The 27643-nt window shown below is 58.1% G+C and overlaps 3 protein-coding genes and 1 long non-coding RNA gene across 14 annotated transcripts; 2 read left to right on the top strand and 2 right to left on the bottom strand.

Annotated features, from left to right (window-relative positions):
• Positions 1-51: 51 nt before the first annotated feature.
• VASP (vasodilator stimulated phosphoprotein) lies at positions 52-12015 on the bottom strand. 4 transcript variants are annotated; one of them, XM_044759555.2, is made up of 13 exons: positions 11681-12015; positions 5127-5298; positions 4870-5035; positions 4093-4186; positions 3547-3602; positions 3187-3428; positions 2942-3039; positions 2352-2403; positions 2152-2188; positions 1893-1938; positions 1660-1750; positions 1031-1088; positions 52-900 (listed from the first exon to the last, which is right to left on the bottom strand). In XM_044759555.2, exons 1-13 carry the CDS (start codon positions 11683-11685, stop codon positions 863-865), a joined length of 1155 nt encoding a protein of 384 aa, XP_044615490.1. In that variant the 5' UTR covers positions 11686-12015; the 3' UTR covers positions 52-862. The 4 variants fall into 4 exon arrangements, with proteins under 4 accessions (XP_044615490.1, XP_044615489.1, XP_044615491.1 ...); XM_044759554.2 differs by having other exon boundaries at positions 2942-3042; positions 11681-12010; XM_044759556.2 differs by having other exon boundaries at positions 2152-2185; positions 2942-3042; positions 11681-12006.
• LOC123281152 (uncharacterized) lies at positions 10791-13672 on the top strand. 2 transcript variants are annotated; one of them, XR_011498671.1, is made up of 4 exons: positions 10791-10899; positions 12452-12554; positions 12735-12938; positions 13534-13672. It is a non-coding gene; the product is annotated as an uncharacterized lncRNA (long non-coding RNA). The 2 variants fall into 2 exon arrangements; XR_006520428.2 differs by lacking the exon at positions 10791-10899 and adding an exon at positions 12034-12140.
• Positions 13481-18133, bottom strand: PPM1N (protein phosphatase, Mg2+/Mn2+ dependent 1N (putative)). Of its 6 annotated transcripts, none has more exons than XM_014860934.3 (5): positions 17113-18128; positions 16400-16517; positions 16216-16301; positions 16072-16132; positions 13481-14923 (listed from the first exon to the last, which is right to left on the bottom strand). In XM_014860934.3, the coding sequence occupies exons 1-4, from the start codon at positions 18028-18030 to the stop codon at positions 16115-16117; spliced, it is 1140 nt and encodes a 379-aa protein (XP_014716420.1). In that variant the 5' UTR covers positions 18031-18128; the 3' UTR covers positions 13481-14923; positions 16072-16114. The 6 variants fall into 6 exon arrangements, with proteins under 6 accessions (XP_014716420.1, XP_044615485.1, XP_044615483.1 ...); XM_044759550.2 differs by having other exon boundaries at positions 16072-16152; positions 17113-18127; XM_044759548.2 differs by having other exon boundaries at positions 16072-16152; positions 16216-16321; positions 17113-18094.
• A 1062-nt stretch (positions 18134-19195) lies between these two features.
• On the top strand, positions 19196-27421 carry RTN2 (reticulon 2). Of its 2 annotated transcripts, XM_070499348.1 has the most exons (10): positions 19196-19400; positions 21088-21132; positions 21245-21715; positions 21821-22078; positions 24454-24661; positions 25039-25177; positions 25316-25385; positions 25503-25549; positions 26600-26658; positions 26924-27421. In XM_070499348.1, the coding sequence occupies exons 1-10, from the start codon at positions 19367-19369 to the stop codon at positions 27003-27005; spliced, it is 1413 nt and encodes a 470-aa protein (XP_070355449.1). In that variant the 5' UTR covers positions 19196-19366; the 3' UTR covers positions 27006-27421. The 2 variants fall into 2 exon arrangements, with proteins under 2 accessions (XP_070355449.1, XP_070355450.1); XM_070499349.1 differs by lacking the exons at positions 19196-19400; positions 21088-21132; positions 21245-21715; positions 21821-22078 and adding an exon at positions 22576-22763.
• The last annotated feature ends 222 nt before the right edge of the window (positions 27422-27643 follow it).

The following is a 27643-nucleotide window of genomic DNA, read 5'->3' as shown; positions in this document are numbered from 1 at the left end:
GAGCATGCCCCCACCCTCATCACAGCAGCCCTTCAAATCACTCCAGAAATCTTAGCATTTATAAAAACTGGCAGATTTATTCCGCAGGGGCCCATTTTCAAGAAGCTAAAGGTGAAGGTGCGAGAGGGGAGGTTCCCTCCCCTTTTCCTCTCTCCCTCATCTTATTTTCCCTAGGGGGTAAAAACGGCCTGGACCCCAAAACCTACCCAAATAAAAAACCAAAAAACTGAGGTTCCAAAAAGTTACAGCATCTTAATTCCTCATAGAAAAGGGGAAGGAGCCAGAGGAAAGGGAGGTCCCCAGGGTGTGGGGAGGTGCCCCCAGCCTGGTGGGACGTCCCCCCCTTAAATAGCTGCCCCACATGGGACAAGCCTGGGGCGATAGCATTTAAAAACTCCCCATACCCCATTTTATCAAAACCAAAGAGAAAAAAAATTTCCCTTTACCCCCCCAAAACCTAAATATATATATATACTTTTTTTTCTTAAAAAAACAAAAATTTGAAGGCATTAAGCGTTAAAGTGAACCTAGAAGGGAATGTGAAATTCCCTCTTTCCTTCCCCCTCACTGTGGGGTTAATTGGTACATCCCCAGCAGAGGAACCAGCCCCAAGGGGATGGCAGAGGGGAAGGACCAAAGGGAGCAAAGGGCGGGGGCCTCCCCAGCCAATCAGCAGCCAGTATGGGTGTGGGCGTGGTGCCAGGGAAGCCACACCCCCTCGGAATTTTCCAAGTGCATGGGGAGTGGGGAAGATGCATTCCTGTGTAGTCTTCAGCCAATTCCAAGTCAAGTCGCTGCAGGGAAAGCAGGGTGACAGGCGGGGTGTGCGGAAAGGAGAAACGGGACCTTCTGGGCCCTGTGGTCAGGGGGAACCCCGCTTCCTGAGCTCCTGGACAAAGGCTGGAAGGAAACAAGAGGCAGAGGTCAGGGGCAGAGCCTCTTCCCCCTTCCCTTCCAAAACAGGGCTTTTCCCGTAGGACACGATGCTTCCAAAATAAATAAGGGTCTAAAAAAAAAAAACCAACCTCACCTTCAATTATTTCCTCTTTTACTTTCTGCAGTTCCTTCCTCACCTCTTCCAGAAGCTCCTGAAAAGAATGGGGTGTAACGGATCAGGAAGGGTGTCTGGACTGGCAGAAACAAATCCCCCCTTTCTTAGTGACTGAAGGGTCAGAGGAAGGAGGCTCAAGACGCGCCCCCCCCCGCCCCCGCCCCAACACACACACACATACACAAACATGACATCATTGACAAGGCCGCAGAGTGACTGGAGAATTCTGGATCCTTGGAGCCAGAAGAAAGGTACTGGAGGACATCCAGTACCAGGGTTGGCAACTACATTCCAGCCTCCTGCCAACTCCAATTGGTGATGGATGTCTGGCGACAGAGTGCTGAAAAGGATTCTGGGTACTCATCAGGAATGAGTGCGGTGATAGATTAGTAAGGTCTGTCACAGGCACTGGCAAAGAGGGTTCTGGTGCCTGTGTCATCTCTGAGCTGAGCCAATCTCTCCATTTCTCAGACCAGAAAACTGACGTTTCCAAGGTCTTTTCTAGAATCGCAGGGATGTCAGTGGCAAAATCTAGACCCAGATGTCCTTTCTTCCTGTGACGCCTTTCTGGCCCCCAGGCCTTACCCCTCCTCTCCCCGTCAAGCTACCTGTTTCACTCTCTCCAGGTCTGATTCATCACTGGAGCTGGGCGTATGGGGGTGGGCCTCGGAAGCGGTCACCGAAGAAGACGACTTCATCCTGGGAGAGGTGGTGTGGTTTGGGACAGAAATGAGGTTAGAGAGAGGGCCTGCCTCTCCTTCCAGGGGTCACATTGTGCTCCTGCCTGCAAATTTGGCAAATCCAACTATTGGTGGAGGGGGTCCCGGTATTGATGGCCCACCTTGGCAAGGTTGTGCTGTTCTTCTCCCATGGTCTCCGCACTGATTCTGGGGGACAGGTGACAAATCAGAAAGATCAGGGACAAGGAATATCCGGACTCAGTCTTTCTCCCACAGCCTCATCAGCCCCTCAAAGAACCATCTCAGAGACTACAATCCCCAGCATTATTTGCACAGATTCTCCCTTGAGAGTCCTTTATATGTAAGAACAAGGCATCCTGGGACTTGTAGTTCCTGTGGCTAGACTGGGCTCTCACTCACCAGTATGGGCTGGGACTCTGGCCTCTGGCTCCTCCTGCTGGTGGGAAATAGAACTGTCATGAGCCAGCCCCTGCCGCACCTCTGCTCATTTTCCTGCTCCAGCTTCAAACCCAGCCCATCCCCATCACCCCGGCCTCCCCAGCATCCCGACCTAGCGGTACAGCCCAAGGTGTATATGGCAGGAAGAGCCCATAACTCACATTGGCAGATTCATCCTTGGCGGGTTTCTCCCCAACTTGTGTGGCTTTCCTTCTGCAGGAGGGAAAGGCAAAAAACAGATCGCTTGGGTCCTCCCTCAGCCACTCCACAATTCCCCTTCCCAGAGTTCTGGAAAGGTGGATTCTAGAGTGCAGAGTTCGGGAATTCGTGAAGGCTAAGAAAAGTTGAGCTTTCTAAGTTAGCGAGAGCGCTGTTCTCGGATTGGGGTGGCGGTTTTTCCGATTCTCACATGTGGGAATCACAAAATCCTAAGGGCAGAGGGCTCTATCTGGGACTGCCGGGATTCTAGGAATCTGAGTTTCCAGATTCTGAGGCAGGATCTCCTAAGGTCCAGGAATTCTGGCTCTTAGAACATTCTAGAGGCTACCTGTGTAGTTGCAAACCTCAGCCATCCCCCAGCGTTATATCCCACATCTGGCTATCAAATGGGGAACTTTCACCCAAAGAAACAACAAAACTCGAAACTGTGCCCTCCCCCTGACCTGGCCCCACTGAGTAGGAATCTCCCCAGGTGGCCACTGCAGGCTGAGGGGCTTGTCCCCGGCAGTGAGGGCTCCAGGCTGAGGCTCACCTTCGGGCCAGCATGGCATTCATCTCTTCCATGAGACCCCCACCTGTGCTTCGACTGCTCTCAGCTTTGGGGGCTGGGGGACCCCCTGAGGCCTCCTCCTGCTGGAGAAGTTACAAACAGGAGGGGGCGTTATGAGTGGGCCTCCTGGCCTCGCAGCCCTCCTGTGAAGCCCCCAGGTAACTGTGGCCTCATGTCATTGCATCAGGACCCCGTCACCCCACACCCTCCATGCCTGGCCCCCTCACCTTGCTGACTTTCCTGAGTTTGGCTCCCGCTATGGCCGCGGCCAGGCCGGGGGCCCCAGCCCCACCACCACTGGGGCCTTGTGCTGTGGGGAGGGGGGGAGCAGGGGGTGGACCTCCCCCGGCTCCATGCCCCGCGGTGGAGCCCCCCGAGGGGGGCAGACCAGGGGGTGGGGGGGGACCCGGAGGAGGTGGAGGTCCTGGAGGTGGGGGTGGTCCCCCAGCTAAGGGAGTAGGTGGGCCTCCTGCAACAAACACACAAAGGAGGGGTTTTGAGAGAGAAGCCTCATTCTTGGTTGTCCAGCTGGCCCACGCCCTCCTCCGGGGAGGTCCTCTGACTCCCGAGGTCACTCGAGCCATCACCTGCATTGGAGACCCGGCGCTCCCGCTCCGCGTACTCTGGCTGGCCCGGCTGCTGCCTGAGGAGGGTGGTGGAGCCGCCATCACTCGGGGCCCCGAGGATGGCTAGCAACCTCCCCACGTCCCTCTCGGGGTCTCCTATAAGGCTCCTAGTCCCCACCTTCCTCTTCCTTCCCCAGGGGCCCCGAAAGGGGTGTGGGGAGGGCAGGGACAGGGAGAGACCAAGACACGAGCATTCCAGTCATCGAACTGTCAAGAACACCCACATTGCAAAAGGCCCAAGATCCTAGAAACCACCAGCTTTGGGGACTCTGGGAATCTGGGGGACCAGGATTTGGGGGGTCAGGAGGTTCTGCCACGCTGAGTGTCAGGAGTTTCTCGAACTCCAGGAGGTGGGGGTTTCTGAAAGCTGTCAATTTCTAGTCCCCTAGGAGTTGGAACATTCTGGAAACTGACGGTTGGAGCCTTCTGAACTCCAGGAGTCAGAGGTTCTGGAACATCCTAGAACTCTGGCAGTGGTAAGGTTCGCCACTCAGGGACTGGCCCCACCTTTTCTGCTGCTCCAGCTCCTCAGGGGAGGGACCGTTCTGAACTGACCAGGCGGGAGGGGCTGCCGGTGGTGGCGGGGGTGGAGGCCCTCCTCCTGGAAGGTGAGAGTAGAAAAGGGTGATGAGTCAAGCCGGAACTCTGCCCCACCCCTTGGCACTCTCCCTCAGCTCTCTCAGGCATGCTGCCCAGAGGTGCTCACTTCCTCCTTCCCCCGGGACCCTGACACTCGGGGCTGGGGTGTGGGCACCTGGCAGACTTCGGGGAGGAGAGCCAGCACCAGCCTCCCTGGACTGCACTGCTAGGAGGTGGGGGCTGGGAAGATGCCCAGTGACGGGGGGACAGCAAAGGCCCAGAGCGGGAGTCACTTGTCCCAAGTCGTGCAGACTGGAATGTGCAGGAACAAGTGGAGGTTTTTTCTTATTCTCAATGCCTGAAAACTAACTGACGATGACGATATGTCATTACAGTCGTGCCCCGGCGAAAGGGCACAGGGAGCCTTGTGGGGGCTGGAAACATCCATATCTTGATCTGGGAGGCAGTCACACGGGAGCATGCATGCATAAAAATTCACGGAGCAAGCTGTACCCTTAGGAATCGTGCAGTTTCCTATGTGGGTGCACACGGGGCACATCGGAGCCCACGCAAAACCCTCAGAATAATCACTGAGTAGGGAATCAGCCCCATTTACAGATGAGGAAACTGAGCCCCAGCGGGGTCACGTGGCAGCCCCAGGCCACAGAGCAGGACTTGCTGGTCCCCCTGCCCACGGTTTCTAACCTTCCAGGGCCTCTAGCGCGCTGGCCATGCCCGCGGCAAACTGCGCGGCGTCCTCCTTGCTCCCGAAGTTGAGGCCCCAGACCTGGCGGGCATCACGCCACTGGTGGAAGTTGGGAGTGGCCTGGTTATACTTGACGCCCCGGATGATGGCACAGTTGATGACGACCTGGCAGGAAGGGAAAGGCGGGTGAGGGGCAAGGGGCGCAGGGGTGGGGGGCAGCCCGCAGAGGGAGGGGGCAGCGGGAGGGAGGCCTCACCTGCTGGTCTGGCTGCATCTTCCTGCCAACGACGCGGAAGGAATTGGCCGTGGGGTTGTGGTAGATCTGGACTCGGCTGAAGGCCTGGGGGCCCGTGCCAGCAGGCAACCATCGCTTGTTGCTGTCATCGTAAACCATCACAGTGGCCCGGCTGGAGCAGATGACCGTCTCGCTGCCGGGAGGGGGGAAGGGAGAGGGGCTGGTCAGCAGGGGAGCACAGCACCCTCCCTCCAGGGGCCGATGGCCTTCTCCATCTGGGTCCCCTGGGAGATTCGAAGAGACAGAGCGTGAGAGGAAGAAAGACACACGCAGAGAGGCAGAGGGAGACAGGCAGACGTGGAGACCCGGACAAATAAACAGGGATGTGAGACAGACAGTCAGACGGGGAGAAAGAGACAGGGAGAGTCAGACGGACAGACTGGAAGAGATGGACATACAGACAAAGGGGAGACAGACTGAAAGACAGACAGACAAGGGAATGGAGTCGGGGAAACAGATGGAAAGGCAGGGAAGCAGAAACAGACAGAGATGCAGGTGAGTACAGAGCGAGAGCCGGAGGAGGGGACCCAGGAAACGCAGGGCAGTGGGGACCAGCCCCCCCCCGGGCGCTCTTGCAGCCTCAGTTTGCCCCGTTTCCCCATCTCTGCCAGGGTGCCAGGACTGCCCCCTCCTCTAGGTCCGAGGAGGAAGCTGAGGCTCAGGGAGGGGAAGGGTGAGGCCTGAGCAAGCTGGGGATGATGCTAGATCCTAGGCTCATCCACTTCCCTCGGCCACCCCATCCATCCGGCCCCGGGCACCACCGGTCACCAGCAGACACTCCCTGCTCGGCAGTGACCCAGACAGCCCCGGCCCCACCCTCCAGCGCAGGACACATGTCCCGATCGGGGACAGCGACAACCCAGGGTCAGGCCGGGGTGCTCAGAAGGAGCACCTGCCCGGGCCTGGGGGTCAGCAAGGATTTCCCAGAGGAATGGACAGCTGACTCAGCCTTGCAGGGAGCGGTCAGGATACCGTTCAGAGTTCAGGATCTGAGATCCACAGACAGGCCCGGCTGCAAAGCCTGGCTGAGACCCCTACTTCGTGACTCAGGCAAGCGACCCTCCCACTCAGGACTCACTTCCTCGCCTGAAACCTGCAAACTGGGGAAATGACGGTCCCGTCCCCTGGGGCAGTGGGAGGAGCAATGAGTCTGGGCGCTTAGTAACTGTCAGCATCCCTTTCACGGGCGCACCCTGCACAGGTCCCCCTGGGGTACCTCTCCAGACCCCACCCAAGCCCTTCTGGGGAGGTTCAATGCCCCCTCCCCCAATGAGGAAACTCAGGCCCGCAGACGGGAAGTGACTTGCCCAAGGTCACACACAAACCAGGGGGAAGCGCCACTTCCCAGTCCCTGCCCCCACCCCACCCCCATGGACTTTTTCCTGAAAAGAAGAAGCTGGTGGTCAGTGGTTTCCGGGGAGAGACATTACAGCCCGTGATACTTCCATCTGTACCAGGGCTGGGGGCTGGGGCGTGACGCTGCCACTGTGAAAGACGGGGCAGGGGAAGCCCCTCAGAGGACCCAGCTCTGGCTCCTAGGCCAGGCAGCTGAGCCCCGGGGGTCCCCCCAAGTTTACATAATTGGGGCACCTCCCCTCTTCTAGGGCACTTCGGCTGGTCAGGTGCCCTAAGCCCTGTCCTCTGGGCACTCTTTTATCCTCATTTTGCAAGAGGCCCAGGGAGGTTGAGTGACTGGCCCACGGTGACACAGCTGTTCAGTAGCAGAGGCAGGATTTGAACCCAGGCCACTTGGCTCCCAAGTCCACAGTCTTAACCACTGGGGACTGTGTGGGCCCTACCCAAATGCCAGGTGCTGTTTCCAGACAAGCGCAGCCTCGGGGGCTGTTTCTGGCTCTTACTGCCCCTGGCAAGGCCGGGTTGAGGCCTCGCCCGCACCTGCCACCCACACCCAGGGCAGACTCTGGCCAGGCGCCCTGGGCCGTTGTTGCTGCCCCACCCTGGCTGCACTTTGCTCTCCTAGGCGGCCCTGCCCTGCCGAGGTTCTGGCTTGGCCGGAGAGCTGGGCGCCTGCTGAGTGACCCCAGGCTGGTCCTGCCCTTCTCCAGGTCGCAATGTCCCCATTACAGCAGAAGGATCCTGTTAAAACACAAGTCGGATCATGTCCCTCCTCTTCTCGGAAGCTCCCCTGGCTCCCGCAGAATCAAAGCCAAGCTCTTCCCATGGCTTTCATGATCTGCGTGATCTCTGATCTCGTCCCCTCCCGCCCCCTCAGCTCGCTGTTCCAGCCCCACTGGCCCCCACGCTGCTCCTTCAACATGTCAGACGCATACCCCCTCGGGCCTCTGCATTTATTCTTCCTCAACCTGGACTCTCACCTCCTTCAGGTCTCCGCTTAGACGTACATCACCTCTTCTGAGAAGCCCTCCCTGACTGCCCTCTCATCCCACGTCCCGCATTTCATAGCAGCCATCCCTGCCTGTCTCTCCAACCAAAACATCAGGACCGGGAGTGCAGGGATTTTTGTCCTTTTTGTTCCCAGCTGTGTCCCCAGAACCTAGAACGGTGCCCGGCACACAGCAGGCACTCAACAGTTGTTAACTTAGTCATCTGTAAAAGAGGAAAACCCAACCACAGCAGGGGACATTTATTGGTTAGCCTGTGTCCCAGACACAGTTCTAGGTACTGAGCTCCAGTTTCCCCACTGAAACTTGCAGTGACCTCAGGAGACAGACTCTGGTGCTTTCCTATTTGACAGATGAGAAAGTGGGCACAGAGAGATGAAGACACTTGTCCCAGGTCACACAGCAAGTGAGCAGAGGGGCTCCTATTTGAACCCAAGACCACTCAAGTTCCTAACCTCATTCAAAGATGAGGAAACAGTTCAGCTGACTTTTTTAAAAGGCAGGGTATAAAGTGGTGTGTATGAGAGGTTTAAAAAAAAGGTGGGGAAGGGGCTGGCCCCGTGGCCGAGTGGTTAAGTTCGCGCGCTCCGCTGCAGGCAGCCCAGTGTTTCGTTGGTTCGAATCCTGGGCGCGGACATGACACTGCTCATCAAACCACGCTGAGGCAGCGTCCCACATGCCACAACTAGAAGAACCCACAACGAAGAATACACAACTATGTACCGGGGGGCTTTGGGGAGAAAAAGGAAAAAATAAAATCTTTAAAAAAAAAAAAAGGTGGGGAAGATAAAAATACCTCCACGATATATGCAATGGCTGCTTCCCAGGGGACTAAGGTGGCTGCCCCGAGGGAGGGAGGGCAGAGGAAGGGGACATGGTCTGCCTCATTCCAGTGGTCTCCTGGGGTCTCGAACCCTCCATTTGACATGGGGGAATCTTAATCCGAAGCCAACCCAGGACCCAACCCTCCCCACAAGTCCCCACCTTCTGGGAAATTCTAGCACATGAGAGATGAAAAAGGGGTCAAGTCCCCTCCTTGCTGAGTGGCTTCACCTCTCTGAGCCTCAGTTTCCAGCCCTGGAAACCGTTAACTCACTGGGTTTCTTGTAAGCATTCAGAGAGATAAGAAAAACCCTAACCTCAGGACCTAGAACTTGGCAGAGGCTCCACGTAAGCTGAGAGTCAAAACAGGAGGAAGAGAGCTTCTCATCACTGGAGGCAATCAAGCATAGTCACTCTGGTTTACTCAAACCTTCCAGATCAGAGGCTTGGCCTTCCCTGCACCCCTTCATCCCACCTCCAAGATTTGCCCCATAGCCCCCTTAAACCGTAAAACTTGTGATCCAGCCCCAAACCTACACACACACACACACACACACCTTTTCTAAACTACAAATCTTTGAAGCAACCCTGGATAGGGCACCAGATCTAGGGTCTGTGGGGCTTGTGCGGGCTCACTGTAGTCCCTCCTTCAGGACGAGCCTCACTTTCCCGGAAGTGATCAGGAGGATAAAGTTCCCACCTGGGCAATTTTTGCCGCTTTGCCTTAAGTATTGGTGTAGTGAAAGCATATGATTTGCATTTTTTTTTAAAGACCATTAAAGGTTTTATATTGCTTTTTCTCTAATAGCATAATAGTCTGGAGTCAGCCCTGGGTTCAAATTCAGGTTTGACCATTTCCAAACTGACTTTAATAAGCCATTTGCTTAATTTCTCTGTGCCTCAGTTTTCCCATCCGAGGGAGGGGACCGTCATAAGAGTATCAATCTCTTAGAATTTCTGTGAGGATTAAACTCAATCAGGCGCCCAGTACAGTGCCTGGCACAAAGCAGATGACAGCTCAAACGTTCTCATTATTTAAAAAAAAATAAAAACAGCCATAATAATTAGTATTATTGGAAGAGGAAAGAAATGGACCCAAATTCTTCTTGCGTCCCTTCTGCCCTGAGATTCGCAGACCTCTGCCCCCCTTCCGGGCTTTCCCAGAATCCCAGCTCAGACTCCCCGACACAGCAGACGCTCGACAAATATTTGTCAAACTGGGAGAAAAAAGAACTATATCTTGTAATTTTCCATCTTAACATCCTTTCTTCCAAGTGTCCCCAACTAAACCAGCCAGAAATCAGAGAATCTCAGTCCCCTCCCCTCCTCCAACCGTGCCTAGCAATTTCTGAGTGATCTTGGGCCAGGCCTTTCTCTCCTTGAGCCTCAGTTTCCCCAGGTGCCCCTATACAGGGGCATGGGGCCTTTTGAATCCTAGCTGTCTTGGGAGAAGGAATGCAGCCCACGAAGGCGGGTGTGGCCATCGGCTGGGAAGACCCCACAGGAGGTGGAAGGAACCCTCTGATGGGCCAGGCAGCGGCTCAAATTCTGCCCACCCCCCAGGAGGTGGGAGGTCTGGCCACCGCCAGCCGTAGGGGGCCCTGTGGGAGGGCCAGGGCCTCGGAGGCTGGAGAGGGGGTGGGAGGCTGGCCCAGACGTCGCTCCTGCCCTTTTACGGTCTCAGGGAGTGAGGCAGCCGGCACTCGGACATCCGCCATCCGCCTTCCACCGCTGTGCCTGGGACCGGAAACGCGACGGGGGGGACGAGGGGCAGCGCTGGGGGGCAGTGGGAGAGGAGAGTCCCCGGGGAAGAGGGTGAAGGAAGAGGCTCCTGAAAACAAGCCCCTCTCCAGGGCAGACCTTGCAGGGATGTTCCTATGCAGGAAGGGTAGGCAGGAAGTCTTGAGGGTGACTGGGGGTGCCCCCTTGCTCCAAATTTTCCAACACCTCCTTTCACATCAGAGGGAAAAAATGTGGGAGGGGGATTCTGAAGGGTCATAAAAAGGCAGGCCACCTTGATGTGAGAGGGCAGGGGTATGGGGGAAGGGGGAAGTGGGAGGATGTGGGCACCAGGGGGTTAAGCCCCAGCGGTCTCCAGGGGCCTCCCCCCTCAAGCTGGGGGCTTTGGGGCAGGAAGTCCCTGAGAGAGCGGAGGAAGGGAGATAGTATTGTCAGGCTCAGGCCCCAAGGGAGAGATTATGGGGGGTCGGGGGAGGGGAGAATGGGGGGGCCTAGTCCGGTCCCCCAGCCCGCACTGGCCCCGCCCTCAGGTGAACCCAGGACTTTGGAGGGACCCAAGACAAAATCCTTGGGTCCCCCACCCCCAGTATTAAAATCCTGGGAAGATAGCTGGAACTATGGGAAGCCTGGGTCCCAGGGGGCGAGGGCTATGACCTTGAAGCTTTTCGGCGCCCCTCCTCCAACCCCACAGCTCCGGATGGCTGGGGGGAGGGGGGGAACTGTGGTGAGAGAGGGGGAGGCACCGGGGTGGGGAGAGCAGCCGGCCCGCAGCGCTCCTTGCCCGCCCCCCACACCAGCTGTCTCGACAGGTGAGTCAGGAAGACAAAGGCCCCCCTTCCCCCAGCTGCCGCGCCCCCTCCCTCCCCAGGGCCGCGCAGGTGGGGGAGAGGGGCCGCCCTTCTGGCCCGGGGAGCCGCCCTCCGCGCGGAGCGCTCGCTCGGTCCTAGGCACAGCCGATGGGGAGGGGGCGTGAGGGAGGGGAGTCCCAACCAGACCCTCCAGGCTGCATCTGAGTCCGTGGATCTGTCCGCACCAACCTCCTCCACTGGAGGTTGAGAGGCCCCCCACATCGAGGAGCTTAAGTACCCCCGAAGTTCAGGAGCGAGGTCCCACTTGGGAAGACTTTTTCCAGCGCCCCGTAAAGGGGGACCCCACAAACCAAGGGCTCCATCTCAATCTTTCACCCAGCTCCCCAAACCGGGGCGCCCCTCATTCCTCCCGGAGCCCGAGGTGAGATCTGGGGGCAGTCGGAGCCCTGCCTCGACCCTGGCCTCCCCGCGGGGAGTCGCTGCCAACTTGGAGGTCCTCTGAAAAAGTCTTTGCAAAAATCCGACAGTCCTCGGAGCGCCCCCAAATCCGAGGGCTCCCAGGAGAGCCTCATCGCCACCCCACCCCAGAGCCTGGGGAGTCACGGGGAGGGGGCTGCTATGTCGAGCTCGTCCCAGGGGGCTCGGCCTCCCATCCGAGGCTCCCCATGCCCGGTCCCCAAATTCCAGCCCAGAGCAAGCGGCGGGGGGTGGGGGGGGGACAAAGGCGGGGCGGGGAGCGCGCGCCGGGCGGGGAGGGGGCTGGAGGCCGGGCCGGGCTCACCTCATGGCTGCTGGGCGGGCGGGCGGCGCGCCCGCGGGCTGGCTGCTCCCGGGGCGCCCCGGGCTGGAGGCTCAGGGCTCGGGGCCGGCGCCGGGCTGGGCTCAGTGTCCCCCAGGGTCCCGCCCCATAGAGTCCGGCTTCCTGGGGGGAACGTGGAGCGGGCGGGGCGGGTCCTCGGGCGCCTGCCCCCTCTGGGGGTGTGATCGCGGGGTCCGCGCGGCAGCAGGGGGTGCGGCGTGCCCTCGGCGGCGCGCCCCTCGGCCGGCGACGGCGACACTGTTACTCTTACTACTGTACTTCTCTTCGCTACATTTCGTTCCAAAATTCCACTCCCCGCACCCACAATGCCCTGCGCCTTAAAGGGGCCGCCGCCACCTCCCGGCGGCGGGGTGGGAGGCTGGAGGGCGCTTAAACGGGCAACGCGGAACCCCAGCCTGCCGCTAGTTCCCTCTGCCCCAAGGTGATTGCATAGGGATGCACGCTGGGGGTCGCCCCCAAATTAGGGGGCAAGCTTGGTGGAGGGGATGGGATCCTTCCGTGATCTCTCGGTCCCTCCCACCGTGGAGATTATTAGAGAGATCTCAAGGGGGCAAAATTTCTTCTCACCCTCCCCACCTCCCCATCGACTTCTCCATTTCTTTACATTCGGCTCAATTTAGGGCGGGGGGCGGGTGCGAGGAGGACCCTCTGGTTAAGCATCGATTCTCTCCAATTTTCTCCCTTAAATCCTCCCTTCGGACCCCGCCCCCCAACGTCTCTCTTCTCTGCCAGTTGAGGAGGGTTACTCGGGGGTGAGCCCCCTCCCCCACCCAGGGAGGGGGGATGGGCGGGGAGGGCCCGGTCCCTCTCGCCGCCCCCCGGCCCGCCCGGGAAGGTAAGGAGGAAGTGGGCCGAGGGGGCGCGGCCGGCTGACTCACAGCCGCAGAGTGGGGGCGGGAGGGGGTGGGGGCGGCGCTGAACCTAGGTGGGGGTGGGACTCCAGGTTCCCGTGTGGATCAAGCCCCCCCGGCCCCCTCCCCACGCACGCCCCGCCGTGACTCAGTCTCGCCCGCAGAGGATGGCGGGATCCTGCAATCGAGGGCACCGAGGCGGGGAGACCCTCCCAGGTGCCAGCTCCCGGGAGCCCCCTCCCCCACGCGCCGGCTAGGGGTTGAGCCCAGCCACCCTCTGAGGCTTCCGCAGCGGGTCCCGCAGGCCACGCCCCACGTGACGTCACCCGTGTGGTCACACCCCTCCCGTAGAGCGCCACCTGGCCCGGGTAAGGTGCCCTAGGCAGGGGCAGGAACTTGGGAAATCCTGTGAGACATTTACAAATGGGTAAACTGAGGCCTGGAGGCGGGTTATAAATCTCGGCAATAGCCCCCCTGCCTGAAGCCCCAGAACCCCAGTTGTGCTTGGGTGCGAGGTGTGAGTGTAAAACCAACAATCCTCAGGGCTGACTGGGGAGGACATCACCTAGCCTTTGTCCATGTCGGGTCTCCTGCCCGCATGGCGGCTGACCTCCCTTACCTCATTCTTCTAGGCCATTCTCTGACGTTAATTCTTGTCTGAAGAATTGAGTAATCCTCTCCCCTTCGACCCTACCCTGGGAGATCTTGAATCCTGATCCACCTAGGTTATAATTATTTTTCTGTGTATCTCCTCGGGCTGCCAGCGGACATGTCCTTCTCTCTAAGTCACAGGCTTCCCACGGGTGAAATGGGAGGGGTGGCACTTCGGGTGCCCCCTGCACTAGTCAGCCAACTTTTTCTACAAGGGTCCAAATAGTAAATATTTTAGGCATATTACACATAGGGTCTCTTTTGCATGTTCTTGGTTTTTTAATCCTTTAAAAATGTAAAAACCATTCTTAGATGTACACAAGGAGCCTGATCGAGGATCTTGATGGCAGCAAGGAGGCGAGAACAAGAAATTGGAAATAACCTGAATGCCTATCAAGAGGAGGATGGATAGTGAAACCATTGTGCATCCCTTGTCTGAAGTGCTGGGCAGCAGCTAAAAAAATGAGGTGTGTAAATGGCACGAAAGAGGTCTCCAACATATTATTGAGTGAAAAAAACAAATTGCCAAATGATAAGTAGGGTATGACAAAAATGAAGGAAACACCTTAAGGGACCACATACGTGTGTGTACATGAAGAGTAAAAGGTCTGGAAAAATTTACTCCAAACTCACCACAGTGCTGACCAATAGGATAAAGAATAGGGCTGTGGGCAATTCGATTTCAAATAAAGATTTCAAGCCTTATCTTGAAAATGCCAAGTCTCCACCTGCCTCTAGGCTTTCCAACTGCCTCTTCCTTCTGCCTTGAGACACTCTTCTCTGGGGTATTTGCATGGCTGCCTCCTTCTCTGTCAGGTTTCTGCTCAGTCGTGCCCTCCGCAGAGATCTTCCCTGAGCCCCTCTGTCTAAAGCGACCATCCCCAGGTGCAAAATTGAGTGGCTGTGGGGCGGGGGAGGGAGAAAGGCTTTTCATCGTTCACCCTTCTGTACCCTTTGAATTTCCGACCGAGCAAACTTACGACCCATTCGAGAAATAAATGAGTAACAATTTTAAAAAACCAAAGTCGCTCCCCTAGTCATTTCCTTATCACCTCCCCCTGTTTTATTTTGCTTGAGACACTTGTCAGTGACTGAGATGATCTTAGATAAATTCCCTTCCTGGCTGTCTCCCCCACACTCGGAGGGGGCCCCCAGTGGGGCAGAAATTTCAGTGGGTCTGCCCGGTTCGTGGCTGTGAACAAGGAGATCCCCAATCCATATTTGCCAAATGACCAGGCAAATAATGGTGGTGTTTTTTTCCCAAGCAGAAAAATGTATTTTGAATTATGTAATTAAAATTTAACAATTAAGACTCTTTCCTACCTCACCTGAAAACATGAAAAATGGGAAGGGGAAGAGAAGGTTCTTGAACTAGGTGATCTCTCAGGGTCCGTTCAGCTCTAAATATTTCAGAAACATTGGGTTTGGGATTTTATTTTTAAGTCTAGATGATGAGTGGAATTTCCCCTCTCATAAGACTTTCTGTGAGAGGGAAGTAGGAGATGGGGAAATAAGCTTTGTGGGGTTCCTCCATCAGCTTGTCTTCCTTCCGCTAGTCTGCATAGCTGGAAAAAGGCAGTTTTGTTCCTTAGTTCCGCTGAGACCCCAACTGGGCAAAGGGTCCCCAAAGCTGTCATGCCTTCAAGTCCAGAGCAGAGCTTGAATGCGTGCCAGTGGGCTGCCCAGCCCCGTTCTGCCCCTTCTGTAACACAAAATGTGGGAGACGATGAACAGGAACCCCTCCTTGCCTTTTAGTATCTACTCCGCTATATTCTGGAAGCTCCACTGTCATTTTTCTTTGAGGGTCCACCATTCCCCATCTCTCAATCGATCCGGTTTTGGTGGAGTAGACCCCCAACCCCTGGGGGTGGGGCACATGACCCCAGCCTGGCCATTCAGAGCCACAGGGACTGGTCAGGCATGTGACCCGGCGTGGCCATTGAGAACCAGCTCTGAAACCACTGCTACCACTCCCGGGAGACTGGTGTGCCCTCTCCTCTGGGGATGGCAGGCTTGTGGGACAGGAGCCTGCAGCAGCAACTCTCTGCCCCCTCACGCGGGGAGACCCTGCCTGGGAATGAAGCCAACTCAGAGAAAATAAAGCTGAGAGATGGTTCCTGATGACGTCATCTGACAAGCGGATGAGGTCATGCCTCAAGTCTCTGAACTCTTCAATTACCTGGCCCAGTAAATTCCCTGGTTTCCTCCTCCAGGTTGAATTGGGTTTCTGTCACTCATTTCAAAGAATCCTGACACATCCGTCCCAGTGCTACTGGGAGACCACCAGCAACCCCCCTCCTCTGAGGGGTAACAGCTAAACTCCCTCTGCCCGGCAAAGGCCTTCAGGCTCTGGTCCCAGCTTCCTCTCTCCCATCTCCTCCCTGACTCCCACCCCGTGCCTTCGTTTATGTGGCTCTTCCCACCACCTCTTCGGACATCTCCAAATTCTCCGAGGCTCCCTGGATCCAATTTACAACCTCTCTTATCCAAGACCTGGACCACCTCGGGGATGTCCTGGTGGTCTCTGCAGCACAGCCAGGCCTTGGTCATCAACATTCCTTGCATTTTTCTGCCTTATTTCTGGATGGAGGGGGTGGTGCTGGGGATGACGGAGCTTTACGGAGCAAGGCAGGGCACACATTTCTTGGAGGGAAACACAGTCTCTTCTCCCCGCTCAGCATCCCTCCCCGACCCATCATGTCTAGCACAAAGCTTCAGGGCCAGGAGTGAGAATGTATTAACATATCAGGCAAGTCCCTTGTCCCCTCTGACTTCCATTTCCCCATCACCAAAGGGGTGGGGCTGGATTACATGGGCCTGAGAGTAGCATTCAAGACACAGGGTCCTCACCTCCCGGCGCTCTCCTGAGGCCTGGCAGAGCTGAGAATAGGCATCAGCGATGACAGCGGCCCTGGAAAGCAGAGCGAGGCCCTGTGGAGGGGACCCTCCTCCGACCACCCTCCCCGCATCCCACCCCACCCCACCCCGACTCACTTGCAGTAGACACCCCCCCCGGGAGGTAAATCGTGGATGTCCTCTGAGGCCAGAGTCCTGAAAACCGTGTTCAGGCTGGGGGGCTCCTGGGCAGAGGAACACAGCTCTGAGAAGGAGGCAGGGGTTATGGGGATTCCCCTGCTTGCTGACCACCCCTGCCGCCGAGCTCCTGGCGCCTGCTCACCGGCGACCCTGCGGCCCAGGACTGCGTCCAGCTCTTGCTCCTTCCTGATCGCCTCCTCATGAGGCCTGGGGGCGCCCGGGAAGCAGACCAGGATGCAGGTCATGTTGTCCAGGCTGCCCTGGAAAAGGTGGAGAAAAGAGAGCCTGGTGCGACACGGTTGAATGTCCCAGCACGGGGCCCAATGCCCTTGGAAGCAGAGCTTCCCAACAATTCCCATGTTGGGGTGTCCCTCGCCCCATTCTGGTTATGCCCGTTTCTCTCAAGTTCCCCTCATCTGCCAGTCTAAACCAAGCCCTCTCACCTGGACCAAACCCTTAGACCACGCCCTCTCACTGTCCCAGCCCTGCCCCATTAAAGAGAACCACGCCCCTTCTCCAAAGCCACGCCCATCCTGCTGTATAGCCGCTTTTCTGATACCGATCATATCTCAGGACCCACGCCTACCTCCCAGGCCCGCCCCATTGCAAAAGACCACGCCCTTTCTCTTAAATCCCTCCCTCTTAACTATCCAGCACTACTACTCTTCCATCTTGCCTCAAGGTATCCCTCAGGCTCGGCCCTCTCCATATTTTGGCCCTGCCCCGTTCCAGCAGGCCACGCCCTCTAGTGCAGCCCCACCCCCTCCTCTAGCTTTATTCATGCCTCTCCAAGCCCCTCCTCTCTAAATCCCTTCGATTCTGCCCCTCGATGATCCCAGGCACCACCCCCAGGACCTTGCACAGACACGTGTCCAACAGCTGTGCGCACAGAAGCTCTGGGGCCAGGCCCAAGCAGAGGCGCGATGCCACCAGTTCCGCCAAGGCAGCGCCAGACATCGCGTCCCACACGCCGTCAGAGGCCAGGAGCATGAACTCGTCCTCGGCCTGGCGTGCCAGGGCGGTCACTTCAGGCTCCGCGGAAACGAGCTGCAGCTCAGGGGGCCTTCCCGGAGCCTCTTTGTAGGCAAAGTCGCCCAGTGCCCGGGACACAGCCAGAGAGCCCTCGAGGCGCCGGCGGCGGATTGTGCCGCCCGCGTCGTGGATGCGCTCGCGTTCCCGCGGTCGGAGGGGCCTATGGTCCTCAGTGCTGAAGGCCACGGCGCCAGCGCGACTCAGCACCGCACGGGAGTCACCGCAGTGCGCCAGGTACAGAAAGCGCGGGGAGACGAGCAAAGCCACGGCGGTGGAGCCGCCCGGCTCGCCGCGGGGCCAGAGAGCGCGCAGGCGTGCGTCTGCGCTCAGGAAGGCGCGACGCAGCGCCTCGCACACGCCCTCCGGCTCGCCCGGCGCGGGTCCCAGCGCCTCCAACACGTGGCCCGGCAGGTGGCGCGCGCCGAAGAGGGCAGCTCGCGACCCGCCGTGGCCATCGAGGACGGCGAAGAAAGCCCAGCCCGGGGGCAGTCCCGGTAACGCAAGCCAAGCGCAGTGCGCGTCCTCCATGTGCGCGCGCCAGCCCTGCGCTGCGCTCGCCCCGAAGCGCAGGCCCCAGGACGCCGCCGCACCCCCGTGCGGCCGCTGGGCGCATCGCGGCGCGTCCAGGAGGAACTGAGGCCCGTGGGGAGTCCTGCGCCCCTCCCCTTCCTCCTCCTCTGCCTCCTCTTCTTTGCGAGCTGGCCAGAAGAGACGCTCCAGCAGGCGGGCGAAGGCCGCCATCCTTTGGCCCTGGGATCAGGAAGGCTCCGCCCTCTGCACCTGCCCGCCCCACCCCCCGCATTAATCCCCTCCACTGTGAGACTTTAAACCACCTAAATCTCCTTATATCCTGACCTGCACTCAGGTCGAGTTTCTAGAAAGGGATGGACTTCTGGGTATCCTCTCTCTCGCACCTTCAAAGCGGGGTTTGGGATCTGAGTCAGGGAGAAATGGTAACAGTAGCAAACGAGCCCGCCCCATGTGCCACACACTATTTTACGTCCTCATCTCCGATTTACCGAAGAGGAAACTGAGTCACGGAAGAAGGAAACAGTGTTGCAGGGAAACGAACTCTAGAATCCGTGTTCTCAACACCACACTCTTGGCTACGGGTTCCCAGTCCTGCTCCGTCCAAGCTCCCGGCTTCCAAATCTTTAAATCCTTTATGTTTTTAGTTCCACCCTTCCCGTCTGGGTCCTACCCCCGGGCTTCAGCTGCTCGTCTTCCAGGTCCCGCTCATCCCTTCAAGCCCACTGTCTCAGATGCTTGTATTATTCGCAGTCCCGACCCCGCCTCTTAACTACAGGCCCAGCCCCCACGCTGGCTTGCCAAAGCCGGCCTCCTCTCTCCAGGTGACGCCCGCCCTCTGGCCGCGCCCGCTCCCCTGCCGGTTCTTTCCTGCTCCCTCTAGGCCACGCCTCCAGCTCCTCCGTCTCTGGCTGGCCCCGCCCAACTCTGAATAATTCTAAATTGGCTTAAGCCCCACCCATGTCTGAGCTCCTCCTCTTGTCTCAAAACTTTCTGAGTATATAGTTCCTTCCCGTCCCATTTCCCACTCCCTCTGAGAATCCAGGCTCAGACCCCACCTCACAGCGGTAGAGTATACCCTCTCCTGTGCACCGCCTCTAGCTCAGCCCCAACCCACTCTGAGATCCACGCCCCCATCCTCCCCGCCTAAGCCCCGCCCCTCTTTCCCTAAAGGCCGCGCCCCTTTCTGCCTAGACCCCGCCCCCCACGCCTTTGCGGCCCCGGAGCCGACCCTCCTGGCCCCGCCCCTCTAGTAGAAAAGCCACGCCCCCTCCCGCCCCTGGCCCTCCCCAGGTTCCGCCCCCTCCCTCTGGCCCCGCCCCGGGCCCCGCGCTGCAGTGCCTTCCCCGCCGCGGCCCCGCCCGCCCCCGCCGAGCCGAGCACAGGGCGGCGGCGACGGCGGCGGCGGCTGCTGGAGCGGCCCGGGAGGAGGAGGCGGCGAGGATGGCGGCGGCGTCGTGGGCGCGGCGGAGATGAGCGCCCGCGGCCCCAGGCCCAGGGCGGCGTGGCCGGAGTGGGCGGGGGTCCCGATGCAGGCCCGAGGGGGGCCATGGGGCAGGTCCTGCCGGTCTTCGCCCACTGCAGTGAGTAGGAGGGAGGCTCGAGCCTGGTGTGGGCCCAGAGGCCTCGGGTGGGCTCCTCCCTGGTCTCCTCTCCGCGCCTGGCGGCGGGAGAGCCGGGATGGGGGAGGAGGCGAAGGAGACAAAGGATGCTCTCCCCTCCCCCCGCGTTCCAGCGGCGACGGGGGCGACCTGACCCGGAGGACCTGAGTGAGACGGGGCGGAGGATGGGGGGCACTGAGATAGCTGGCGGGGGGCGCGCTAGGCGCTGGGATGCGCCGCCGGGCCCCACCCGAGCGTGAGGACGCTCGCCAGGAGCTGTCCCCTCGACCTGGTGCTGGCCGCAGCCGGCGAGGAGGGGAATTGGACGGAGGGATAGAACCAGGATGGAGAAGAGGGGTCTGACTTCCCCCCTCCCACCACCCCGCATCACCCATCTTCGGCATCCCACCTCCGTTTCCTGCCCAGACCCAGAGGCAGCCCCGGCCTCTCCCCAATTGTCCAACCTCCTGTCCCTGGGAAACAGCCATCCTGGGTTGGGGCCAGGACTCCTGGGTCCTTAGCGGATTATATCACTGACTGGGAGTGACCGTGGAGGAGACCCACTCCGCCCTGGGCCTCTGATTCCTGGCCTCCGATTCCCCAGCTGAGGAAACGAGGTGGGGGCGGGCGGCGTCCGATTTCAATTTCCAGACGGTATTGAGCATCTTCTGTAGGCTGAGCCCCGAGCTAGCTCTGAGCGGCTAGATTCCACGTTGGAAACGCCTTATCTGATCCTCGTGATCTGTAAGCCCAGGGCGCTAACAGTCCCTGTCAAATATTCTCTGTCCCACACCCCCGTGGATTTCAACATTCTCAGATCTAGCCACTTGCGTATTTGGGAGTCCAAATGCCAAAATTCTAAGAATTTATTGTTTCAGCATTTTAGACTTTCATCTCAACATTCTAAGATCTTGTCCTTACCTTGGCTTACAAAGGAAGGCCATACATGATCCCCACCCCCACCCCCGTTATCGGTCCTCATCTCCCACCCCTCTCTCCCTCAGTCACTGTGCTCCAGTCACTTCACATCTCTCTGTTCGTCAAATATGCTAAGCACAGTGCTTACCTCAGGGCCTTTGCACTGGTCGTTCCCTCTGCCTGGAAGACTCTTCTCTAGATATCCTCATGGCTCCCTTTCTTCATTCATGTCTCTGCTCAAATGTCATCTTATCGGCGATGTCTTCCTTACCACCCTGTCTGAAAGAGCATCCCCTCACTTTCCCTTCCCCGCATTGTTTTTCTCTGCACACTTAACACCCAACATCAGGTATTTGTTGATTGTCTGTCTCCCCCATAGAGTGTAAGCTGTGTGAGGGTAGGGGCTTTGTCTGTTTTGTCAACAATTGTATCCTCAGGGTCTAAAACAGTGCCTGGCTGGCAGGCAGGCGTTCAATAAATGGTCACTGAAGGAATGAAATGAATCGAAACCTAAAATTCCTAATTTGAGGATTCTAAGATGAAGTTTCCTGGATTTGAATTTCTAAGACTGAGCTTCTGATAGCAGCGATACTAAGGTTTTACAGTCTGTACGCAGAATGTTCTAAAGGTCCCGTGATTAAAATATTCTAAGATTCCTTAATTCGGACCGTCCAAGTCTCCAGGACGGGCACACTTCTGTGATTCGGACAGTCCAAGCTTCTAAGAGTCTTCGATTCTTTCCCTCTCGCAGAAGAAGCTCCGTCGACAGCTTCCTCTACCCCTGACTCTACAGAAGGTAAGTGGAGGGGGAGGAGGTGAGGGTGGGACTTGAAGGGGAGGGGAGGGTTGAGGAGACAGGGTCGGGGTGCTGCTCCGAGGCGCTCACGGCCCTCCGATGCTCTCTGCAGGAGGGAACGACGACTCGGATTTTCGGGAGCTGCACACAGCCCGGGAATTCTCGGAGGACGACGAGGAAGAAACCACGTCGCAGGACTGGGGCACCCCTCGGGAGCTGACCTTCTCCTACATTGCCTTCGACGGAGTGGTGGGCTCCGGGGCGCGTCGGGATTCAGCAGCCCGCCGCCCCCGGCCCCAGGGCCGCTCAGTCTCCGAACCGCGAGAGCCGCCCCCTCAGCCTGGCCTGGGCGACAGCTTGGAGAGCATCCCCAGCCTGAGCCAATCCCCGGAGCCCGGGCGCCGCGGTGACCCCGACGCTGCCCCGCCGGCCGAGCGCCCCTTGGAGGACCTGGGGCTTCAGCTGGACCAGCTGGCCTGGGCGGCCCGGGGAGCGGGGTCCGGGGAGGACTCTGCCACCAGTAGCTCCACCCCGCTGGAAGACGAGGAGCCCGACAGATCGGAGGCTGGAGAGGCTGGGAAAGGTGAGATGTCCTAGGCGCTGGGACCGGAGCCACAAGGGGTGGGTGGTCTCTTCTCTGGGCACCTCCAAGGTGAATGCTCACTGCCTTCTCTCTCTAACGCGCCAGAACTGGACCTACAACTCGGAGTCGCTCAGTCCTCGCCGCACGAAGTCTTGACTCCACAGCCCAGCCCCGGCTCTGGGACCCCCCAGGCCCGTACCCCGTCCCCACCCGGATCCCGGGATTCGAACTGCTGGCCTGATGAGCCCTCTCTGGACCAGAAGGAGGAAGAGCCGGGGGGGCAATTGGAGCGGGAGCCAATCACGGGGCAGAGCCTCGATAGCACGGACCAATCAGAATTCACGTTGGAACCACACCTTCTAGGTAAACTGCGTGAGTGAAGATGCTCGGTTGGACCACAGCGAGGGTGGGAGGATTGGAATTTAAAGGGACCAACCTCTTGAAGGAACGGAGGGGAGTGAGGGGAGGAGATATTGCTATTGGCTAGACATTATAAACTCCGCCCTTTAAAATTTTTTCCCTTTATCTAAGATTACCATTGGCTCTTTTTATATAGTTCTCCCTCCCACTTGAGAAATTAGCCCTCCTTCGAGCGTTAGGATTGGCTGATTGCTAAAAAAAAATAATCCCTCTTTTGCAGTACTCCCCCTACAGCCTGATTTTGGACAAGCCAAACCCCTGAAAAAATAAGGCTGTCTTCTGGATGTGGCCATGGGACATTTCTAATTAAACTCTACGCCTTTTAGAAACTCTCCTCTTCCCCGACCACATCCTTTAACCAATTGCAAATAGACCCCGCCTTACTTTAAAATACGCTCAGCCTCCACGAACGGCCAGGGCTTGGTTACAGACATCACGGCTTTGGGCTGTTTACAAAGAGAGCCGCCCCTTTTTGGAACTGTCCCCACCTCTGTGGAGAGCCATTGGCTGGGCGTAAGGGGGCCCCGCCCCCCCGCTCCCGCCCTCCGGGTTCCACCAATGTGGGCAAAATCCCCGAGAAGCAGCAGTGTCCGCAGCCTCTCGCTCGGAGCGGAGATGGGGAGTAAAGGTGGGCGTTTGGGGTGGGCTGGGACGAGGGTTGGGGACCGTGGGAAGGGGTCCAGATCCGCTTTTATTTCCCTCGAATCTGGGGGGATTTTTCCCATTGGTCCCAGATTCCCCAGAGCTGCAGGCTGGGGCTGGGGGTCTGCGGGGGTGTCTAGGGAGGGCGTGGAGGAAGCGTGGGGTCTCCTCTCGGCAGAGCCAGGGCTTTGGGGCCCAAGAGCAGGGAGGCCCCCTCCCCCAGCCTCAGGCCCAGGCGGCGCTGTCACTCAGGAGCTGGACGGGCCAGCACAGCTGTGGCCGAGGCCCCCTCCCCCCAGCGTGCCTAAACTTAGCCCCCGCCTCAGACGACCTGGCCCCTCCCCCACCCACTGGCACCGGCCTCCGGGAGCCTGCGGGGAAGGACCCGGTGTTGGGTGTGTGTGGGGCGGGCGAGGCCTGCCCTAGTTAGAGGTAGATGGGAGGATGTGTATAGGGAGGATGCTGAAGTGGGGGGAGTCAGACCCTGAGGGGAACCGGTCAGCATGGGTCAGAGGGAGGGAGGGTGGGAGGATGGAGAGAGTCTGGAAGGAAAAGAAAGGATACTGGGCTTCCAGTTCAGGGCTCCACTATGATCGGATTATAGGGAGGGTGGTTAAAGGTTTCGATGGCTGAGATGAAACATTGGGGTCCACAGGTCACCGGGGTCCGGAGGTCAGGGCTTGAGTTTAGGGTCTCAGAAAGGGGTCAGAAATTTGAGTTAGGGCTTAGGAAGGAGGACGGCGTTATTATTAGTACCTTGAGGACCCAGAAAGGCGTGTTGGTAGGGGTATGGAGGAGATACCACTTTACACCTGTCAGGTGGGCAAAAAATAAAAATAACAAGAATACCCATTGCTGGGCAGGCTGCTGCGAAAAGATCACTTTTGTGTTGCTCATGGAAATCAGAATTGTTAGAGTCTTCCTAGGAAGCAATCTGACAATATTTATGCTATTCGAAAATATATACTTAGTCCACCCAGTGATTGCACCCATGGGATTCTCTCAGAAATAGAATCTCCTGGAAGTAAGAATATCTGTAGAAGGTTGGTACTCGCCACACTGTTGGGGAACGGGGGGAGGGTAGCAATAGATGCATGGTTGAATCAAATGGATGATGATGGAGCCACACTATGGAATACCACATAGCCCTTAAAAGGAATGAATGAAGAGCTATTCCAGGGGCCAGCCCTGTGGCCGAGTGGTTAAATTCACGCACTCTGCTTTGGTAGCCAGGGCTTTGTGGGTTCGGATCCTGGGCGTGGACCTATGCACCGCTCATCAAGCCATGCTGAGGCGGCGTCCCACATAGAAGAAGTAGAATGACTTACAGCTAGGATAGACAACTATGGACAGGGGCTTTGGGGAGGGCTAGGAGGGAATTCTAGAAGGAAAAGTAGACAAGTTTATATAAGATTCCATTTTATTATGGTGTCCATGCATAATCCATGGGCAGGAGTAAGATGAGTAAGATGCTAGTGGTTGACTTGGGCTTTCCAGGAAGCAAAGAGAGGAGGCAAGCACGGAATAAAAGAAGACAACTGAAAATTTGGAAATTGGGTTAAGGCTCAGACAGACATGCCAAAAGGTCATGGTGCAGCCCTGAGACAGGAAGTGGGAGGTCAAGAGGTCAGCCAGGCCTGTCCAAACCCCAGCCTGATTGCCAACCCCCTCCACAGTGGCGGACCTGCTGTACTGGAAGGACACGAGGACGTCAGGTGTGGTCTTCACCGGCCTCATGGTCTCCCTGCTCTGCCTCCTGCACTTTAGCATCGTGTCTGTGGTCGCCCATGTGGCCCTGTTGCTGCTCTGTGGCACTATCTCTCTCAGGGTTTACCGAAAAGTGCTTCAGGCCATACACCGGGGGGACGGCACCAACCCCTTCCAGTGAGAACCCCCGGCCCCTGACCCCGACCTCTGTCCACACCCCAGTGCTGACCCTAAGTCAGGACCCATGACCTCAAAACAGGCACTAACTTCTCACCCTGGCCTTGACCCCTGACCCATCTTATTCCTGTTTCTGACTCCAACGTGACCCCAACCATAACTTTAAATCAGGCTCTGACCCTTGACTTCCAGCTCTAACCTCTGCTCCTAACCTCTCACCCTTAATCCTTGAGCCTGGCTCCCTACCCTGACCTTGACCCTAGCCCTATACACCTGCCCTTCGCCCCAACCCCCATTTCTTGCCCTTGTCCCAGTCATACCTCTCAGCCTGGGCCCCATCCAGCCTTTGAGTGGCCTCGCACCCTTTGGTTCTCCAGGGCCTACCTGGATGTTGACCTGACCCTGACTCAGGAGCAGAAGGAGCATTTGTCCCAGCAGATTGCATCCCGAGTGGTCTCCGCGGCCACCCAGCTTCGGCATTTCTTCCTGGTTGAAGACCTCGTGGACTCCTTCAAGGTGCCCTGAAGCCCTCACTCCCTCCTGGGTTTCCCACATTCACCGTCCCGCCCCGGGGGGGTAGAGGGCCATTGCTGGGGACGTTCCCAGCCTGGGGAGTGCCCTCCAGGCCCTGCTGACCCTGACCCTCACCCCCAGCTGGCCCTTCTCTTCTACATCCTGACCTGCGTGGGTGCCGTCTTCAATGGTTTGACTCTTCTCATTCTGGGTGAGCTGGGAAGGCTGTGGGGGTGGGGTGGGTCACTGGGGTTCAGTGGGGCTCAGGGCTCTGCATGGAGCTGCTAATCTGCTGGGAGAACCCTGACCCCCGTCTCTGTGCCCGCAGGAGTGATCTGTTTATTCACCGTCCCCCTGCTGTACCGGCAGCACCAGGTGAGTGTGGCAGACCCTCAGCTGGCAGTCAAACATGGGTGGTCTGACTGTCCCCCCTCTACAGCCAGGGTCCCACAACAGATGTCCTAGCCAGACATAGGAAGACCAACTGGTATTCCTACCCCTGACCGAGCCAGGATCTGACGGACATGCCCCAACCCAAGGCACATGGACTGATACCCTTTCCTGACAACGGATCCAAGGTCCGACTGACACGTCCTAGCTACAGACAGGCAGCCTGACAGGTGTCTTCTCCCCCTGATACCACCAGAGACTGACAAACACACATTCCAGTCGCAGACAGACAGACTCATGCCCTCTAATCCCTACACATAGTCTGGGTCTGACTGACTCCCATCCCAGCCAGTCCGGTGGACTGTCTGATGCCCTGACTCCCTGGAATTGCCAAGGACTCAGAGCTCCATCAAAATCGGGTAGGATGACTGTCGGCCACCACACTGACAGCTCCAGGGCCAAATGACATCTGTCCTATCCAGGGACAGGCAGCTGGATGGACATTCCCTTTTTGACATTCTCCAGCACAGCTGAGGGCCAAATGATACCCATCCCTGCCAGAGAGATGGTCCTAAGTAACTCTCTCACAGGCTGGGATGCCCAAGGCTCACCAAGTCAGCGAACACTGTGAATTAAACCAGTATTTAAATCAATCCACCTGGACTCGACAGCCAACACCAACGCCCTCTGCTCTCACACTGCCCCAAACACACACACGCACACATCTGCACACACACACATGCATGCGCAGCTCACTCAGAGATTAACAATTGTGTCCAGGACACAGACTCACCGGCCAATTCTTGTGTGTCTACCTCACATTACTCCCAATACGGAGTGTGGCCCAACCGACCGACACTTCAACTTGAACTTCTGACTCCCAAGGGTATTTATTAGGTTTAGCGTTGCAGGTGGTGTGGTGGGCCCCTTCCCCCAACTCCTGATGTGGCGGTCGGGGAGAAAGCAGCCTCCTGGATGAACTGGGGAGAAAGACCCCCTCTAATCTCTCCTTCCGTCCCTTCTTGGTCTCCCCAGGCCCAGATTGACCAGTATGTGGGATTGGTGACTAATCAGTTGAGCCACATCAAAGCTAAGTAAGGGCATGGGGTGAAGATGGATGGGATGGGGAGGGGGGAACCTTGGGAACTCCCACCGCCCCATTCCCTGTCCCTAAATCTCCTGGGACTGAATGTCCCCTTCTCAAAGGGCGAGAGGCAATTCCAATGCGGGCCCCATTAGGTGGAGGGTAGGGACTGGCTTGGGCACCCAGCTGGTTCCTCCATCCAGCTTTCTCCGTGCTTCTCAGATACCTACCCCGTCTCCTGCCCCACCTCGTGACCCCACCTGTTTCTCCCTCAGGATCCGAGCTAAGATCCCAGGGACCGGAGCCCTCGCCTCGGCAGCAGCCGCAGTCTCCGGATCCAAAGCCAAAGCCGAATGAAGGGGCTGTCTATGCCCGCGGGACGCCTGCCCCCACCCACTGCAGCCCTCTGCTCCCCTCCATCTCCCTTCCATCCCCACCCTCTCCCCGCCTCGGCCGGAGCCATTTCCCGGTGGGTGTCCAGATCGCTCACGGCAGGAAGTTCGCGCAAATTGCCTGAGCGGCCAGGACTACATTTCCCATGAGGCTCTGCTCTAGGAGTCCAGGAAAGGCGAGGCACCTTGGCCGCGGGGCCTGCTGGGACTTGTAGTTGCCTAGATAGGGCACCTGCTGTGCACTTCCGTGACCCGCCGCTGGAGGCGCCGTGAGGGGTTGGTGTCTCCCGGACGCCACTAGCCCCAACGCCAGGGCATTGCATGGGGCCCAGGGGAGGCCTGAGCTTGGATTTACACTGTAATAAAGACTCCTGTGGAAAACCCAAGGCCTCCTGTGCTTCCAGCCCCCTCCAACTTTCACCTTCCTGCACTGAAAAACACCTAAGTGACACTGGAGGAGGAAACTTCCCGTCTTGCCGAAGAAGCCCCCTCTACCATCTGAGAGACAGCCCATCCCAGAGCCAGACAAGCCTTAGCAGCCACTCTCCGTGCCTGTGCTCACTAGTCGATCCCCATACTCTGCCGGCTATGTGGCCATCTCAC

The sequence above is a fragment of the Equus asinus genome, chromosome 26 (assembly GCF_041296235.1).
Source record: "Equus asinus isolate D_3611 breed Donkey chromosome 26, EquAss-T2T_v2, whole genome shotgun sequence".
NCBI lineage: Eukaryota > Metazoa > Chordata > Mammalia > Perissodactyla > Equidae > Equus > Equus asinus.
The sequence above is the reverse complement of the archived record's forward strand: the minus strand, read 5'-3'. Positions and strand labels throughout refer to the sequence as shown.

Coding starts and splice junctions, on each gene's coding strand:
- VASP (XM_044759554.2), bottom strand. Junction 5,036..5,126: donor AGATGCAGCCAGACCAGCAG/GTGAGGCCTCCC, acceptor CCTTCCTGCCAG/GTCGTCATCAACTGTGCCAT. Junction 3,603..4,092: donor GAGCTGGAGCAGCAGAAAAG/GTGGGGCCAGTC, acceptor CACCCTCCTCAG/GCAGCAGCCGGGCCAGCCAG.
- PPM1N (XM_044759548.2), bottom strand. CDS start 18,030: ATGGCGGCCTTCGCCCGCCTGCTGGAGCGTCTCTTCTGGCCAGCTCGC. Junction 16,518..17,112: donor TGGACACGTGTCTGTGCAAG/GTCCTGGGGGTG, acceptor CACCTTTTCCAG/GGCAGCCTGGACAACATGAC. Junction 14,924..16,071: donor CCTCAGGAGAGCGCCGGGAG/GTGAGGACCCTG, acceptor TTTGTGTTACAG/AAGGGGCAGAACGGGGCTGG.
- RTN2 (XM_070499348.1), top strand. CDS start 19,367: ATGGGGCAGGTCCTGCCGGTCTTCGCCCACTGCA. Junction 24,662..25,038: donor GACGGCACCAACCCCTTCCA/GTGAGAACCCCC, acceptor TTGGTTCTCCAG/GGCCTACCTGGATGTTGACC. Junction 25,178..25,315: donor ACCTCGTGGACTCCTTCAAG/GTGCCCTGAAGC, acceptor CCTCACCCCCAG/CTGGCCCTTCTCTTCTACAT.